This window comes from Peromyscus californicus, unplaced genomic scaffold, assembly GCF_007827085.1.
Source record: "Peromyscus californicus insignis strain IS unplaced genomic scaffold, ASM782708v3 Scaffold_9__1_contigs__length_137607984, whole genome shotgun sequence".
Classification (NCBI taxonomy): domain Eukaryota; kingdom Metazoa; phylum Chordata; class Mammalia; order Rodentia; family Cricetidae; genus Peromyscus; species Peromyscus californicus.
Window position 1 is genome coordinate 352,148 of NW_026294617.1, and position 18,587 is coordinate 370,734.

General features: G+C 40.2%; 1 protein-coding gene across 2 annotated transcripts in view; it reads right to left on the bottom strand.

The window, feature by feature from the left end:
- Window positions 1–18: 18 nt before the first annotated feature.
- The window catches only part of Gyg1 (glycogenin 1), a 36,320-nt gene continuing 17,751 nt past the window's right edge, over window positions 19–18,587 (bottom strand). Inside the window, exons 5-8 of one of the 2 annotated variants that reach the window (XM_052732097.1) lie at window positions 15,853–15,979; window positions 3,359–3,578; window positions 1,074–1,124; window positions 19–821 (exon numbers count right to left, since the gene is read on the bottom strand). In XM_052732097.1, the coding sequence (XP_052588057.1) occupies window positions 648–821; window positions 1,074–1,124; window positions 3,359–3,578; window positions 15,853–15,979 (572 nt within the window). In that variant the 3' untranslated portion in view covers window positions 19–647. The remainder of the gene's footprint in view (window positions 822–1,073; window positions 1,125–3,358; window positions 3,579–15,852; window positions 15,980–18,587) is intronic. The other variant, XM_052732098.1, reaches the window with a different exon arrangement.

The window sequence follows — 18,587 nt, forward strand, 5'->3', positions numbered from 1 at the left end:
GTACTTAAACAACCAGGATATGTCAATAAGTCTTTATTTGTTATATACGGTGCTACCACAGGTAACCATCAGAGCACACTGCAATTTTCAAGTAGACAGAACTGAAAAAAAAGTAAGTCTGCATGCTGCCTTCTTGGTGCATAGAAAACTGGTGAACTAACACTAGCTGATAGACTTATGAGTCATCCCACAGTGTTAATAAAGGCTGGTAGCCTGGAAATGGAATTAACTCTCTGACAGGCTTTGGGCAATTCTAAATTGCAAGTCTAGTGAAAGGTACAACAAACAAATATGGGACAGTGTCATATCTTGTTTTGAAGTGAGATAGATGGAGAGTCAAGTTCTGCACCACTTGTGAGAACCATCTCAGTAGCTTAATGTTGGCTTTCCTTTACCACACATGTTGGCAATTGAAAAATTAAGTTTCTGAAAAAGTTTAGGGTTAAACAGAGCACTTATTCATATAACAGAATTGCTACTTTATAACATCTGACCAGTTCTCACCTTTTCTTCTGCCCAAACCCTCATCTGATGAGGTTTAGTGAAAGCCTCTAACAACTGTAACAGACTTTTCAAACAGCTTCACATACTAAGTATCAGAAATGTGCCTAAGACGTGGATGTGTCCACAGGGAAATGGCAGTGCTTCTATTGTAGGTAAGTGTCAAGTTTTTTCTTGATGTTATCAAAAGAATCTGCTCCCATGTAATCAGCCTGGCCCTGTTCCCACCGCTCCTTCCTTTCTTCTGAGGTCATAGAAGGCTGTGGTGTAGCTGGGGCCTCCCCAATGGACAGGTGTGACAAAGCTCCTGAGACATGTTCCTAGAAGAAAGAGTCACCAGAGGCACCTTAAGAGCTGAAGTTCTGATGAACTTAAATAATCAATAAACAGAACATGAGAAAATCCAAAATGAGTCATCATGCAAAAACTGAAAAGCATTACATGAAACAAACAAAAAAGACAAGAATACAAGGGCCATATGATTTTTTCCCTGAAAAAAATGAAGACTTCTTGACTCAGTGAAAACATTGGGAGAACAAAGTAATTAGGGTTAATGTTTAAGTTCTTCATACCTTTCTACAGAAGCCACAAGAGAAAGCCAGTGTATAGACCAAGTCTGAAAGCTGCAAACAGTTCAGTAGAAAGTGTAAGATGGACGGACAAGGGAACACAAATCTCATGATAAATTCTTGATCCATGTGGGCTTGGAAAGGTTGAGAACTTAAACAAAATGATTCCTCAGATACTGTGCTTCACAGAGAACTTACCCAGAGAGAGACCATGCACACTCAAGTCATTGTTTTTATGAAGGAAAGCTAAGTGATTTGAAGCTGTACCAAATTTTCCTGTTCAAGCTTTCATTTGGATTGCAAGTAGCATCTATTCTTTCAGCTTCTGATAATTTGCTTGGTTTTAGACAACTGTTTTTGTTTCCCATCTTCACCTTTTCTTGGCTTATAATCCTCAGCTCTTGTATTGTGGAAAGAATGGGACATGCAGCAAATCTACTCTACCTTAAATTAGATTCTCATTGCATATGGTTAGGTAATCAAGTGTACCATAAAAGACAACTGTGCTGCCATTCAAAAGCTCTATGCTGAGTTAGTACTGGAAACTTACTGGAAAAAGAACAGATTTTAAAAAATGCTTTTAACAAATCTACTCTACCTTAAATTAGATTCTCATTGCATATGGTTAGGTAATCAAGTGTACCATAAAAGACAACTGTGCTGCCATTCAAAAGCTCTATGCTGAGTTAGTACTGGAAACTTACAAGAAGAAGAACAGATTTAAAAAAAGGCTTTTAACAGAAAAAAATGGTGGAACAATATTTTTATACTTGGTTTACTGTCATAAATCTTACAACTGTGTGTAAATATATTGAAAATCCCAAAAGTTTAAGTAAAGGGTTTTTGTTGATGTGTAAAATTATAGATGAGTATTTAAATGTACTTAAACTCTAAGGAGTTTAGGCATAGGGATTTTTGCTGACATGTGAACAACCATTAATCCATGTATGTAAATGTTCTGAAGCTCCAAGGAGTTTAGGCACTGTAACGTCAGAGTGCAGGCAAAGCAAGAACATATGGACATCAGATCTGCCTTGCCTTTGCCTTCTACTTGCAAATACACAGGGATTAAAGACATGGTCGCTTATCATTCTCTACATCACAGTACAGGAAGTTGAGTTTACAGTGAATGTCTTAGAGACATGTCCCTAAGGTCAAGCTTGGTATGGAGATAACCAAATAGATTATTTAATTAAGAAAATTCTCCCTTCTTCTGCCATCAAATGCTATACTTAATTATTGGCTCTAGAGATAAACTTTCATAAAGATTATAGTCTTTCAGATGGGTTTGAATCATAGAAGTTATTGTAACCTTTTACATGAATAAAATCTCATGACTTCTCTAAGTTGTATAATTTATCTACAAAGAGGGGATATTAACAATAACTACTTACTGGAATGGACTAGGCAGTGAAGGACTTACTGTGTTGCTAGCCACTGCTGTGAATAGGATTATGATACAGTACTATTAAGAATATGCTATTTACTTCTCCCTTTCTCATGCTTATATTGGATACTACCTCATCATTTATTCATTAGGGGTTTTTTTTATCTTAATGCATAAAATAACATTCTTCATCTTCTTCCAATTCATCATGAAGAACAAAACTCAGAAAAGTACCTTTAAAATCAGAAAACATGCTAATGAAAGTGGTTGTTATAAAATTTACTGTGTCATGTCCCTCTTACAAAGGGATCATTTCAAGATCTAAGGAGAATAAAACAGGAAATCAGAATATTCCTACAGTATTTATTATGTATTATATATTCCTATTATTATAATTTTCACATAAAGTTCATTTTTCTAAGCAGATGGCTAATAAAAGATATATTTAAAAGTTTGAGGTTTCTAAGCCATAAATGTGGCATTTGCCCCACCTCTCCCACCCAGGGCTGGAGATGGAAGGTAGGGCTTTCACATACTATGTAAGCATTCCCTTACTAGGCTACATGCCTAGCCTAGGCACTCTTTTCTTGTATAGATTTATAATATTAGGAATCATCTCACCATAATTTTTAATGACCAGTGGGCCAAGAATTCTGTAATTACAATGTATGGATGTACAGAAGAATTCCAAAAACATATTTATTGAAATTTTCCATACAATCTACTTTTGGTTTTCTGTGCTGTTGTCATTTACCAGCTATAAAATGGCCATAGCTTTTCCCCACACAGTCCTACCTCTATTTAAAATAATAGTACAATGGCTGAATTCTATCGATATATCAAGTTTTGAAAGTACAGCACTGTATTTCCTGAAATAAAAGTGAAAGCAAACCAAACCTACCATCATTAGATAGGAGCAGGCATCTTTGACAAGGCCATAGTGTTGGAGCAGGGGTAAAACACTGGTGGTGAAGATATCCCACCACAGGTTCAGAAATTCTGGATGACTCACGGTTGGGTCTTGACATTCACATTGGACACTTTTTGTTTGGTGACTGTAAGGGTAATTCCATGGCTTGATTCGTCCCAAGAAGTGCACAACTTTGGCATTTGCACCAAACCTGCCAAGTGAACAGTAGAAAGGGTGAGTAGATTCTGAGCAGTAACAGAGCATTAGCACCTTTTTCTGTGTGTAGCCTCAGTTGTGCACCTTCCATCCGGAGGTAGCAGTTGGAAAGAAAAATACTCTAACTGTAAGAATGGGAGACACTTTGAAAATGCTCATGTTCTACCTCCCAGTAACTAAGCTCTTAGGCACACATCCTAAAGAGATGTATTTGTGTAGTGGCTGACATCACAATGTCACAACTACATTGCTTCTAGTCAAAGCAGAAGCAGTCCATACCCATATTAGGTAAAGTTAATTGAACAGTAAATGTGCATTCTCTCCTTCCTTCACAGAAAGAGTGTACTTCCTACTTCATACTAAACATGGTCATATGATTTAATTTTGGTCAATGGAAGATAGAAATGTGATTGCTTGTGAACTTACTTGTTTATGTTTACCCTCTCTGAGAAGTAAAAACTCCTGCCAACAGAACCATATTGTCTGTAGCCTGCTGGTTACAGAAGAACTGGAAACATAGGCTGTCTTTGCCTAATCTGTGGCCTGGCTCCAATTTCAACTAGGAATGGATGAGAGCCTCTCTTCTGACCTGCCAAAATGTTAAGTAATAAATACTTGCTTGTAGGGCAATGTAGTGTTTTGATATATGTTCATGGTGCATAATTAGATCAGTGTACTCATCCATTTCCTGAAGTATCACATCCTTTTGGTGAAAACTTTGAAAATCCTTCTATCATTTAAAAATACATAGTACATTATTATCTAAAGTCACACTACTATGTTGTGATGTTTCTTGAGTGGTGGGTTGGGGCTGGTGAGATGACTTAGAGGTTAAAAGTATGTACAGCTCTTACAGAGGACCTGAGTTCAGTTCCCAGCACCCACACTGGGTAACCCACAACTACTACAATTTCATGGGGTCTAAGTGCCTCTTCTGGCTTCTGAGGACACTGCACTCACTTGTACAAGCCTACCTACCTACCTACCTACACAAAAAGTAAAATTAAAACCCACTTCAACTTGTATGTTATATATATGTATGAAGAGATGTGTGTGCACGTGTGTGTGTGTGTGTGTGTGTGTGTGTGTGTGTGCACATGCAGAGACTAGAAGGCAACATTCAGTACCTTTCTTAATTGTTTTCCTTGACTTTTGAGACAGTTGGGCTGTAATCTACACATGGCTTTTTATGTGGGTGCTGGAGATCCAAACTCATGACCTCATTGCCTGCACAATAGACACTTTACCAGATAAGCCATATCTGCAGCCTCACACTGTACACTTTTGACATGCACAATTTTTCATAATACATACCAAATTTCACAACAAATGATACCTTTAAATGCCTAAGAGCTAAGCCTGGTTCTTTATTGGCTTGAAGGAAATCTGTGAATTTAAACACACAATAGGACCTGGAGAGATGACTCAGTGGTTAAGAGCACTTGTTGCTCTTGCAGGGAACCTAGGTTCAATGCCCAGCACCCATATGGTAGTTCACAAACATCTGTAATTGCAGCTTCAGGGGATCTGATGTCCTCCTATGACTCCTCGGACACCATGCATATGGTACATATACATACTGCTGTCAAAACACAAATAAAATGAATAAATCTAATTTACAAAAAGAACAACTCGGATTTCAAGCTGTAGAAGCATAAAAAAGATGGTGATGAATTTCAGCAACTATCTGGGCCGATGTTTGTACAGGAAGGTAGTCCTGGCTGTTTGTGAAAACAGGCAGATGAATTTAGAATTCATGGTCTACTTACACTATACAATGAGTTCAAGTCCAGGCTAAATTACTTAGTGAGAACCTGTCTCAACGCTAAAATAAAATCATAAACGCAAGAACAAGAAGCATCACAAGGGAAATGGGAATGCTGAGTGCTTGGGAATTCAGTGGGAAAGAAGGCACTACAGTCAGTGTTGGAGGACAGAGAGGTTCAAGACAGTTGGTTGTGACTTCAAGCTTATACAGATTGCATCGAGGTATCGTTACTGAATTCCAGCAGTTAGAAGGCAGATGCATGTGCCACCAGTCATAGCCAGAAACTGGGGTATAAGTCCTATATACTTGTTCATAGTTCAAAAGTTAGACTTAGTGGATTTATCCTATATGTATCCAACATATTTGAGATGTACAGCTAAAATAATGTGGACTATTTGGGTAACATTTCCTACCTCCCAATTGTATTTTGTAATGTTTGGGACACATCTAGATTTTGTAAGGGCATGGTTGGGAATAATAATCCTATTGGGTAGGCTTTAATTAATGTATTAGTTGAAGCTAAAAGAGACTGGGCTGTTCAAGGTCATATAGCTATTAAGTAGCAGAGATGGGCAGTTTTGTCTAAGGGTAGAGCTTAACTCTCCTGTGATCATGGAAGAAAAGTAAAACTGACAAAGAAAGCTCCTCCTCAAGTTTGCTTAGTATGCCTCATGTTTCTTTTGAAAACAGACGCATGATATCCCAACTCTTTATTTTATACATAGGGTCTTCTTCTTTCCTCTCCTTCTTTCCATCCCATCCATGCTGCCCATTCTCTATACTTAAATGTACAGAAATCCTAAGACCCTAAATAAGTAAGTATTATATCTCGGGCCACTGTGTTTGGTGTATGTCTACAAGAAGCTTTTGTCCATGCATTAAAATGGGTCACATAAAAATAATCAGTGTAAGGAAACCAAGTCAGGGCCACCAGGGCCATACTGACATTAAGGGCTATGGGAGTTCTAAGGCAGTATAGGTGGGCTTTTGAAAAGAGGAAAGTAAGGCCGGGCGGTGGTGGTGCACGCCTTTAAACCCAGCACTCAGGAGGCAGAGCCAGGTGGATCTCTGTGAGTTCAAGGCCAGCCTGGGCTACAGAGTGAGATCCAGGAAAGGCGCAAAGCTATGCAGAGAAACCCTGTCTTGAAAAACAAAAAAAAGAGGAAAGTAAGAATAGAGAAGCAAGCAGGAAGTAAGGATAGGGACAATGCCTGAGAAAGATAGGCAGGATTCAAGTAATCATTTCATAATGTTCCAGTGATAGTGAGGGATTCTGTCTCAGAGATCTGATACGTGTGTGTGTGTGTGTGTGTGTGTGTGTGTGTGTGTGTGTGTGTGTGTTGCAGAGGTGGTGACAGGCACAGTCTCATCCTCACAGTAGAAATACAAGAAAACACCATTCCTGATGCAACTTCCCTGCTTGAAGTCATAGCACTTATTTTCCTGTATTAGCCAGCCACTAAACTTCAACCTACATACTGATATTTACATTTTCATTAGTCCATACCTCATATAAATGCCATACTGTTACAGCATGGTAGCAAAGATAATTAAAATATATGGGAACATTAGGCAGTAACTATCCTTTCTAACCTACTGCCCTGACAGTTCACAGATGTAAGCTACCAGGAGTCAGCTGACACATTTTTGAAGTACATGTGCTAGAATCTGGTTAGCATTTGCATTATGTATTTTGCATCATTTAATCTCTAAAATAACTAGAAAATAACTAAACCAAGGCTTAAAGTTAAAGAAATTGTCAAGGATCAATTGTGTGTCTAGTGACTAAACAGTCTGTGATTAAACCGGGCCATCTGGCCTCAGGGCCAATGTGCTTTACCAGGACGAGCTATTCTACAAGACTCTCAGGATTATAGGGCACTGTTTGTTAATTTGTTATTCTCCACCTATGGACAGCCAATCCAAGCAGAAAAGGGAATATGTCTAGTATAGTCAAGGATTCTGCAATAGAAGTAAGTAGTAGAGAAATTACTTAACACCAACAGTCTGAAGACTGTTCTTACAAGGATAAAGTTTATACAAAGTTTGATGAGAAAGGAAAAATAAGAACAAGAAGTAAATGGTGTTTCTTAGGTCTACTGTGACTCACATATAGATTGTGCTAGGCATTAATCATCTAAGGCATCCCCAGCTGCTCTCCTGTACCTCAGTCTACAAACTGGGACTTCAGGCTACATGTGGGAAAAGGACATAATGATCCAACCCATCCTCACAGACTGTCCAGTCCTCTGCTGTTGGCAGGAATGTGCATCTCAGTTTCAGGTCCTCCCCACAACCTCCATGAATTCATGCTAGGGCCCATGGTCTTCCTCTTAAATTTCAACAGCAATGGCATTTGGAGATAGCCACAGGCTTACATTTCACTGTGGTCCAGGCCTTGGGCTCATATTCATGAATCCATGTTTCCAATACTCATTAGCTAAATTACTATTGCCTTTTGTAATAAGAAAGGACCCTCTTCCTTCTAAATATCTTTACTTAGTCTACCCTAAGAGAGGGAAAAAAACCAAATAACCCTGAATCCAGTAGATAGTTGTTTTATAAACAAAGCAGTCTTAAATTCTTAATAAGCTTGTTTGAAGTAGATGCTAAGATTCTAAGGCAGTGGTTCTGAACCTTTCTAATGCTGAGACCCTTTAATCCTCATGTTGTGGTGACCACCAACCATAAAATTATTTTCATTGCTACTTCATAACTTTAATTTTGGTACTGTTAATATATACATCATAAATATCTGATATGCAGGATATCTGATATGTGACCCTGTGAAATTGTCCCTCAATGCTCCAAGGGGGTCTCAACCCACAGATTGAGAACCATTGCTCTAAGGAGTCTGGGGTGTGGATGAAATTGCCCTTTCTGACCTGAGGTATAGAATTTCTTACATACAAGAAGATGAACAGGATTGTAGAAAATAGCATGGCACAATGACCCCAGGTTTCTGCAACAGAACAAAACAAAATGTAGGATTTGAGTAACTTTCCTAAAATACTAATTGGTGCAGATTATTTAAGGGAAGACAAGAAATAACTCCTAAAGACTGAGGAGTATGGAAGTAGAAAAAAAGGACAGAAGAAGGAAAATGATGCAGTGGCTCACAGAAATCAGGCAGTGACTTCTACTTATAGCTTCAGTTGAGGCTGTAGCCAGCCTTATTTCTGTGCAGTAAGGAATAAGGACTCTTACATACTTTAGTAGTTGGATGAACTGCCACATATATAAAAATTACAGAAATGGTAGTAGTAGAGAGCAAGAGAAAGAAAACATGTTAGAAATGGTGCCTGTGTTGGTCACCAAACACAGGTAGTCTGGTTCAACCCAAAGGCTCCTGAAGGGTGATGGAAGTAGAGGGGTAAGAAGGCAATGCTAAGTGGGAAACAAACTACAGCTCAGGAATGGAAATGAAAACAAACTTGGCAGTTTTTTTTTTGTTGTTTTTTTTTTTTTTTTTTTTTTTTTTTTTTGGTTTTTCGAGACAGGGTTTCTCTGTGTAGCTTTGCGCCTTTCCTGGAACTCGCTTTGGAGACCAGGCTGGCCTCGAACTCACAGAGATCTGCCAGCCTCTGCCTCCCGAGTGCTGGGATTAAAGGCGTGCGCCACCACCGCCCGGCCAAACTTGGCAGTTTTATGTAAGGTAGTCATAGTAGAGAACGTTCTTGGAAGTTATGTGGGACTATCTTGGTATGAGGAGTACTATCTGGGTCCCACACTGGCCACAAAAGTTTAGATGATCCTTCACCTATATTACAGTATGCCAGCTGAAGAGCAGAATAGCCAAGGAGGCTAAAGGTATAGTCTTGTATACAAAAATGAACAAAAGGTCTCAAACACTGGTCTGGTTTTTGTATCCAGGGTTTCAATTAATCTGGATACAAGTTTCAGATAATTTTTCACATGTACATTATGGTCATGGGGGAATGACTTAAAAATTGTTTCCTATCCTTTGGCCATTTGTAAAAATCCAAAAGAATCATATCAAAATGAAATAAGAGTAAGGTCATAAGTAAAAGGAAAATACTTTGTCTTTCAAGACTTTCATGGGTATGGAAATTTCATTCAGTAGGACACTTGCCTGGCATGATGTAGTTCTGGGCTTAAGCCTTAGCACTGCAAACATGCAAACAAATAAATGAACAAATAATTTCAGCCTAAATATAAATGTGGATACACAGTTTATAATCATGCAAATCAGGGTTATATCTGCTGTTGTATTTTCCCCACCAAAAGCAGCAAGTGGGTAAAGTGTAAACCACCTCGCAGAAAGAAAAATAACCAGTGGCTAGGAAAGGGGCATGTTGCTGTGAGAACATAACACTCAGTTGACACCAGCTTATGACAGGAATAACTAGGAGTTTTTCTGACAGACCCTAGGTTTATTCACAAAATCACCAGCCAGGAATTTAAAAAAGAATTTTGGTATAATTGTCTCTAACTTAGCAAGAGCCATTTATTCTGACCCAGTAAGGGGATTTGTATCAGCTTGCATACATTTCTTAAAATAAGTATTCTAATTTTAACTTGATAGAATCTCTAACGAGTCATCCAGATCACAAGACATAGTTTGAACCCAAGCCAGCAACAATAGTGCTTATGTTAGCTGTTGAGATAATCCCTGTGACCTGATGTTACCAAAAGATCAGATGGACAATATATGGCTCGTTCAGTAGTTGGTAACACGGATGAGGCTACAGGCCTGTTTAGTACAAAGGAACTAAAACAGGAGGGTACACCCAGAAGCAAATTTATCAGTCAACTTTTTATGTGTAGTGTTCTATGAGATACTAAGAAAGAGAAAGCAGTACTTGTGTGATGCTCCTCTAGAAACACGCCAAAGACACCAGGCATTCTCTTGCCCACTCCAAAATGGCTCATGCTCTCTGTCTTATCACTACTCACTCACATGCCTGTTCAGATTCACACATGTGGAGAAAGCTACACAATAGTTCTTCCTTACTAGAGAGAGAATACCTCCCCTTCTCACCAAAATGTACTTCTCACAGCCATCCACAGTATAAGTCGGGAGCCTGACATGATGGCTCATGCCTGGAATCCCAGCACTTGGATTGAGGAGCTGAGGTAAGGACTGTTTGAGGCCAGCATGGGCTACTGGCCAGCATGGGCTACAAAGTAAGTTCAGGGCCAGCTTGACCTAGTACAAGTTTTTTTAAAAAGTCACAAACTCAAGTGTACATGAGGTATGATTAATCCTGAAGAGGAGTGGTGCACTGAGTGAAGTAGGGATGTGAAACACAGAAGCATTCCTATCCCATCCTCAGACACAGCTACAAACAATTTTTCCTCGCCTTGCAAGTGAACCCTCTTGATAGAGTTCTAGAAGTCAGAACATGAGCACTCAGTGCAGATTTGATAGCTTCGATTGAGCCTAGTCAGCTACATTGCCTGTCAGGCCAGCATTTCTCCACAAAAATCTCAAAATGTCAAGAGGTAGACTCTCCTGGGACAGCATGTCTTTCTCTGCCTCTACCAGCTGACTGGAGCTTGCATCCCACCTGCCAATCCACATACACACCCATTTCCCTTATGTTTTTGAGGATGAAATGTCCTGGCTCCTCTCTGAGCACAACCTCTCCATGTAGACACTAGATCCCTTCCTGTTCATCCTCACAGACATCATTCCTAGCTCTCTTCTCAGTTCTCTGGTTTATTAATAACATCCCGCCACATGCCATTCCTATTGCTAGAAATATGTTGTGATATCTGCTCTCTTTCCAAAAAAAAATCACTATAATACCTTCCCCACTCAACTGCTCTCCCTTTCCTGCTCCTATTCAAAGCAGGTATCTAGGAAAGCTGTGTACATTTACAACCTCCATTCTCTTAGACTCACTTCAGCCAGGATCTCTCCTCCACCACTCTACTACATGTACACTTGCTGAAGTCACCAGTGACCTTTACATTCTATGTCCAGTACCATTTCTAAGTTGTCATTTTATCTACAGCAGCACTTCACATAGATGAGGTGTTCCTTTCTCCTGGAAACATTTTCATTATGAGGCTTTCTACAATACCACTACTTCCTGGGTCTCCTTGTATCCTTTTGTTCTAGGCTTCTTACCCCTTCTCCTCAGGCTCAGTATTCAGGATTCTTCTACCAATTACCAGTCCATTGGTTACATCATCTTATGTTGTAGCTAAAAAAAATTTATGTGCTGGCAGCCCTAATAGTTTCATCGTATTCAGACCTATCTCCTGACTTGTTTACAATTAAATTTATTTTTGACAGTTCCATAGATGTACATATGGCCTTCTGATTGCTCTCACCCTCACTGTCTCTTATTTCTCTCCCTCCCTGGAACATTCCTCCCTTCCCTACAAATATTCCATATTCATGGTTTTTGTTATATTTGTGGGCAACCCACTGAGTTTGATCAGGACCATCTTTGTGATTGTAAGTTTGGAGCTATCCTATCAGCTCAATGTTAAGTGTACACCCAAAGACAATAGCTCCCTCTTCGAGAATCTCTCAGTATCCACTAGTTCAGCAGTAAGGGGTAAGGCCCCAGGAGCCTTTTCCCTATCCCTGGATGACACTTGTCAGGGTCTGTCTTATGTAGGCCCAATGCAAGAGACCATAGCTGTTGCAAGTTCATGAATACAGTGCTGTATCACATCTAGAAGATGGCACTGCATAAGCTTTCCCTATTTTCCAGCACTTCTTTTGCAATGTTCTATGAGCCGTAAAGGGGCAGTATAAATATCTCATTCAGGGTTGGGGAATCCTTTTGTATCTGTTTATCTATTTTACAGTTTCACTAAGATATTAATACACACCTCCAAACTTCATACCTCCAATACCTATCCCCAAAGATCTTCCTACTGTAAGAAATGAAGCATTTGCATTCTACACACTCCAATGATCATATCTGACATATCCCACCAAATACTTGATTTTTTCAGAGGAAGCTTGAAGCTTAGTGAAATTCCTTAATTTTTATATTGTGGTGCTAGGAGTCAACCTCTAATTTTTAAACAATGACAACAGAATTTAATAAAATTCTGCATAATACAAATGAAAGATACATATGGGACAAATGAAATATGAAGACTGAGAGTTCAAGATCTGTAAGAAAGGCTTGTCTTCTACTTAATCTCCTTTTTTTCCCTTCCATGAGCCCCTTTCCAATTCAGATGTCAATTTTCAACCAAGGTTCTGCCTGTGGGATCTCACTTCTTTCACTTCTTTTTGCCTATCACCAAGAATGTTTCTCCAAGCTGGTTTGGGAGCCTAAAGACTGTGGCATAGCAATAGAGTGTTTGCCTAGCATGTACAAGATCCTGATGTTTGCTTTCAAGAACAATAGCATTAAAAAATATACAACAAACAAAACCTAACAAGTAAAGGGTGAGTTGAGGTTGATATGGAAACTTTCCCCTGTTGATGAAGACTCAGGCGATAGCAGAACAGGCAGCAGTAAGATCAGGGACAGAATACCCAACAGAGATAAACACTTAGAGATTAGGTCACATTGAGAAATAGGACTCCTGAAGTCCAACTGGTATTACCAACACCCAGAAAAGAGGATCGAGGTATCTGCAGCCATCCCTTGGTTCTTCAGCACTCAGAACATGTCAAGAAGCTCTGCACACTTAATATGAAGTAAGGAGGAGACATGACACAAGCAACATTTTGGGATTTCAGGTGAAGATGTGAGAATGTAAAAAGAAACAAAGAGGGAATGTTACAGTTGTGGTGAACACAGTCCTGGGGTGAGCCTGAGACAAGGGTGTAGTACAAAAAGTGATAAAATTACTAAGTCTTTTTCCTTTGTTTTGTTCAGAAAGGCATTAGGCTTACTACTCCATGGCTCAAATACATGTTCATTCCCATGAGGCCATCTGAGTTGAAACTATATGTAATAGTACACATTTTAAAAGTGTGTGTGTGTGTGTGCACATGCAAAGTGTGCATTATATATTTCCATAGGTGTGCATAGGTGTACAAGCATTTGTGTGAACAGTCTACTTTCAAATGGCTTCTCTGCCAAACATTTGGGAACAACTAAAGGTTTTGGAGACATCTTAGCAAATAGTTATGTGAAGTTTTGAACAAAATCTCCATTCTTTCCAATTAAGCCCCTTGCTTTAAACCATTCCTTAGTCTTTTCTCCTACCTGCTATTAGCCATGGTCACCCATGGGAGGCAGCATGTACCAGAGCTACTCAGCCCTGCAGACCACCAGGCCATTCTGAACCCAATGTAGGCTACAAATTTACAGGCCTCTCTGTAGAAAGCTATGGTGGCACAGGTATTTATGATAGGCTAATTAAGCCTAAAAAATGATTCTGACATTGATACATTTTAACTTAAAACATAGAAGAAATGAACTACCTACACCTTGTCATCCCTTTCCTAATGTAAGGAAATAGAGGGAAATGTCTATGAAACTAGGTCTCTGGAAGAAAACTAAAAACATTTTCTGGCAGATGGAAGAGAAAATGAGCTCTTGAATTTGGTTTCAGCATTCTTCAACAGGCAGCAGTCAGAGGAGATAAGGTCTGGCTTTGAGCAGTCATATCATAGAAATGAAGAGCTGGCCCCACTGAGGGCAAGCTACCCTATGGTAGCATAAACTCCTGTCAGCCTGTAAGCTGACCATTGGATGACTGATCCTGATTTTCTCAATACACTCTACAGAAATGGCAAAAAATCAAGGATCTTGCCAGAGCCAACATCATCCACTGCACCAGGAGGAGGAAACCACCCTGGCCATTATGACCATTTAGATCTCAAGCTTTGTCTGGGAAATTCACTCAGAGCACATGAAACAGTGGGGTTCTTGGGAAATATGGACCAAAGCAAAGAAGTCCTTCTTCTTCCCCAGCACTAAGGCTGATCTCCCTGCTTCTGTGTTAAAAAACACAAGCAGTGCTCAAGCAAACCAAGCTGTCCCAGAAAGGTGGGATGTGTCCGATGTTGGCAAGTAAGATGGAAAGCAGATTAGACTAAGCCTCAGGGAAACAGAAGCTTCATGAACACTAAGTTCATCGTGTTCAGGAACTGGAGCTAAATGGATGACAGCAGATTCATGCCTCCCCATGATGTCCATTTCAAAACACCCGTTCACTGCAGAACCCAGAGCACTGATCATGCCATTAAAAATTCTTTGCTCTCACATGGTTTTTGCTTGTTACACTCATTTAATCAGTTGGATTATAGCAACTGCTCTACTATAGACAAATTCAGCTCTAGGGAGCCAAGCTATCATGTCTGTAGGAACACTGATCAAATAGCAGGACTCATTATGAATCAATAAGGATTAAAATAAACCAGGCCCACAACTGCATACAACACAGATTGTATTTTACAAGCCCAAAGACTGAGGAGTAAAAATAACATTTATGTTCTTGGTGATGTCATCCTATTCTATTTGCTTTACTCAGAATAGTGGTGTATTTCTGTATTAAGAGTTTGCTTGTCTTACTGTAGAAGGAGGAAAAAATTGATAGTTTTTCAGAGATATGCCAAGGAAACAGTGAGCAAAAACCACAAAATACTCATAATTCTTATCTGGGGATAGTCACAGAGTCTGCCCAAAAAGCACTGAAAAGGAAAGATTCCTGACATAAAAATCCAGACATGCTCATTACTGTGGTGCAAGATGTACAGAGAAGACTTTGGATAATGAGACATGAGGGCTAAAAGACCCTTTGTCCTGCTCACTCAGGAATGTCCATGCCACACAGGGATGGGAGAGACTAACTAGTTCAACTCTCAAAAGAGCCTCACTCATGTCTATAACTCAGGATCACCCTGACAGTTAGGCCCCTGTTCAAGAGGACTGAATCATCGTCTCAGTTCAACAAAGATGAGTCAGAAGCTAAAGAACAGGTTTCAGGCTTTCACAGTTTGATAAACACTGCAATGAGGTGGCACAAAGGACCTTTCGCTTAGTGCTCAGTGCAGACCAGACTCCTAATGCTTACAGCTCTCAGTGCTCACAATAACTCCATGAAGACACTGGCTCCAGCCCAGCATCAGTAACTGTTAAGTGGCAATTTCAGGATGTGAGCTGAGTGCAGTCAGTTGCAAAGTCCCCCTCTCAACCACAACAGCACACTACTGCCTGTTCTAAGTCCCCACAAGAACCATGGAGAGGACTGTTAACATCCTCTTTGTGAAAAAAGAGGAGGGGAAAAAGGAGAGGGGAAGGAAGATCACAGCTCAGCAGTTAGTATGGTGCAAAGGGTGGGTTTGCACCTTGTCTGTGAACTCCATGTTCTGTGTTCCAACCCAAAACAGTGAGGAACCCTGTTTCAGAAGGTAGCAAAATGTCTCTGGGATGCTTCAAGTATAAAGCAATGGGTAATATCAAGCCTCTCAAAACTGCAGCCATGTTTCTTACAAAAGCAAGCTTTTCTCAAAGCACCCAACTATCATTTTCCCCCAAAAGATGATAGAGTAAAAGCCCACTCCCCGGCCCTCACCATAACCAAAAGCAGTTAAGCTGTTTGCACTTACGCTTTAAATGCTGGGAGGTAGGAGTATATTGAAATGCTGCTCAGGTTATACACAAATGGCAGGTGTTTTCTGATATCTGTCGTTGCCCAGCCACTAAAATATGTATTCAGTAGACCCTGGTCCCCACCTGAAAGAAAACACACAAACAGAAAGGGATTATAGTTTATAAACCTCTAAGGCAGTTTAGGGATTTTATAGAAATATATGGAAAACTTAAAATAGTAATTTTGTTCTAAATAATAAATTCCAAGTCATATCCTTTAGGATATTTTGAGGGTAAATGGCTATTTTCTGATTTATTTTCAACAAATACTTAAGAAACAGCTACTATATGCTACCCATTGTACCAGGTACTATGGAGCCAATGTGAATAAGATATATGGCCGTTATCTTCACAAGTAGTGGCATAACAGATGCTGATACTAGCAAGTCAAAATTAACAAAAATGATCACAGATGGGAGTAAGGGCAGAGAAGAAAAATGGACAGGTGTTGCTGGGAGGTGGTGGCACACGCCTTTGATCCCAGCACTTGGGAGGCAGAGGTAGGAGGATCTCCATGAGTTCAAGGCCAGCCTGGTCTACGGAGTGAATTCCAGGACAGCCAGAGCTGCTACACAGAGAAACCCTGTTGTGAAAAACACAAACAAACAAACAAACAAACAAAAAAGGACAACTGTTATAAGGATACATGAGTATGGTTCAGAGAAGGCTTCCATAGGGACACTGTGCTTGAGCTAAGACCTGAGGTCTACTGGCGAGTACTTGACAAATATAGGAGAGATGAGCAGCAGATGAAGAGCTGGATAGGGCAGAAATAAGCACACACTCAGCACAGAGGCAGGCAGGGACATGAGGCTACAGAAAGACATGGGAGTAGACCAAGTGAAGGGTTCTGGGATAGTGAATAGTTCCATGGAACCAGAAGAATCACAGCATATCAGTTTTCAGATGAGATTTTATACTTAAGATTAAAGAAAAGGGAAAAAGAAGAAGAGGAGGAAGAAGAAGAGGAGGAGGAGGAGGAGGAGGAGGAGGAAACAGCAGCAGCAGAAAGCAAAAGCTAGCAAGTTGGAATAAGGAGTTGTCTTCTGGGCCCCCAACTTCCAGCTCCTTATTCCTGGGTGATTTCCCTTTTGAAAGAGTGGCCTCACTTTCTAAGGAAGGCATGAAGTCCAGGAGCCCCAAGGGCTGAGCAGTATTTTGCTGTATAATTGTGACTGCCCTTAGCCAGCATGGTGACGAACCATCAGGGACGTGTTGCTGGCCTGGTCTCTGGACAAGTAGTAGCCAGTCATGGCTGTGGCTAAGGTGAGCCATGACATAGTAAAGTACCTCTTCAGCCCTTGGGGCCGGACTCCATGCCTTCTTAGAAAGTGAAGACATGGCCATTCATTTTAAAGGAAAATAAGTAGGCCATGGAAGCTTTTGCCTAGAATCCCAGCCTTTTGCCTATAGTTCCCCAACTGGGGAAGCTAAGCTGGAAGGATTGCTATTAGTTTAATGTTTGCCTGTCTGGGCCAGAAAGTGAATTCTAGCACAGTCTAGGCTATAGAGTGAGACCTGGTCTCAAAAACAAGCAAAAACGAAACAGGAGACGCAAACAAACAAACAAACAAAAATCTAAAAAGCCAAGAACCTGACCTAAGTCCTAAGTAAACAAGTAAGGAAACTATCTCAAAACACAATCTTCCTTTGAGTTTTCTATTTTAGCCTCGAGAGTTCAGAAAATACACTTAGAAGCAGAGTCTTGAGTAGACACATGGAGTGTGTGAGGAGGGGCGGGTGACATGCAGAATGTGTGTGTGATGCAAGGAGACGCATGGGCTCTGTGGTGTGTGTGTGTGTGTGTGTGTGTGTGTGTGTGTGTGTGTGTGTGTGTGTGTGTGTGTGTGTTGGGGGGGAGACACATGAGGTATGTGTGTGGTGGGGGTGATGGAGGAAATGAGTCAGACTCTAAGTGTGAAGCTAGCATCTGTGTATTTCTATCCTGTCCTGGGTCTGCTTTGTGTCAAGCTCCAGGATTCTCTTTCACCATTCAAAAAGCTCAATAGTCTATCTGTGCTGTTTGGTTTCATTTGGACTAGACCATTTCAAAACTATAGATATCTTAGTAACTTTAAGAGAAATTAGTAAGATTGGGGCTTCTTATTTAAAATCCAAATGTGCCTGATCCCCACTATATATATCCTATTTTTTTCAAATACCATCCATCAAATTGACAGACCAATGGCATTGACTGAGTGAACATCTATGGAATAAGTTCTCTGTATAGGAACCTCTAACAGGTCCCATTCCTCAACCAACAAGTGAGAAAATCAGAAATGCAACAGAACATGCTTCATTATTTCAAAGATGCAGTGGATTAAATGGTCATGGCCCCCAAATGTACATATTGAAACTGTAATCTCCAAGAGAAACTGAATTTATGTCATAAAAGAGTGGTCTAGGAGGCCCTTCACAGCTTCCACTATTTCAAGTCACTGCAGAAAGATGGTATGGGAGAGCAGAATGCCGGCTTTCTATAGACAATCTTCCTTCATCTGGACCTTGGACTTCCCAGTCTCCATAACTAAGAAATGAATTCCTACTAGTTACAGGCCCTGGTCAATAGTATCCTTAAACTATACAACAAAGATCAATACATAAGATGTTCCTATCTATACAGACAAGCATGTATTCTGAGGCACAGGATATTAAAACTAGTAACTACACCATTCAGGGACTTACTTTGTAT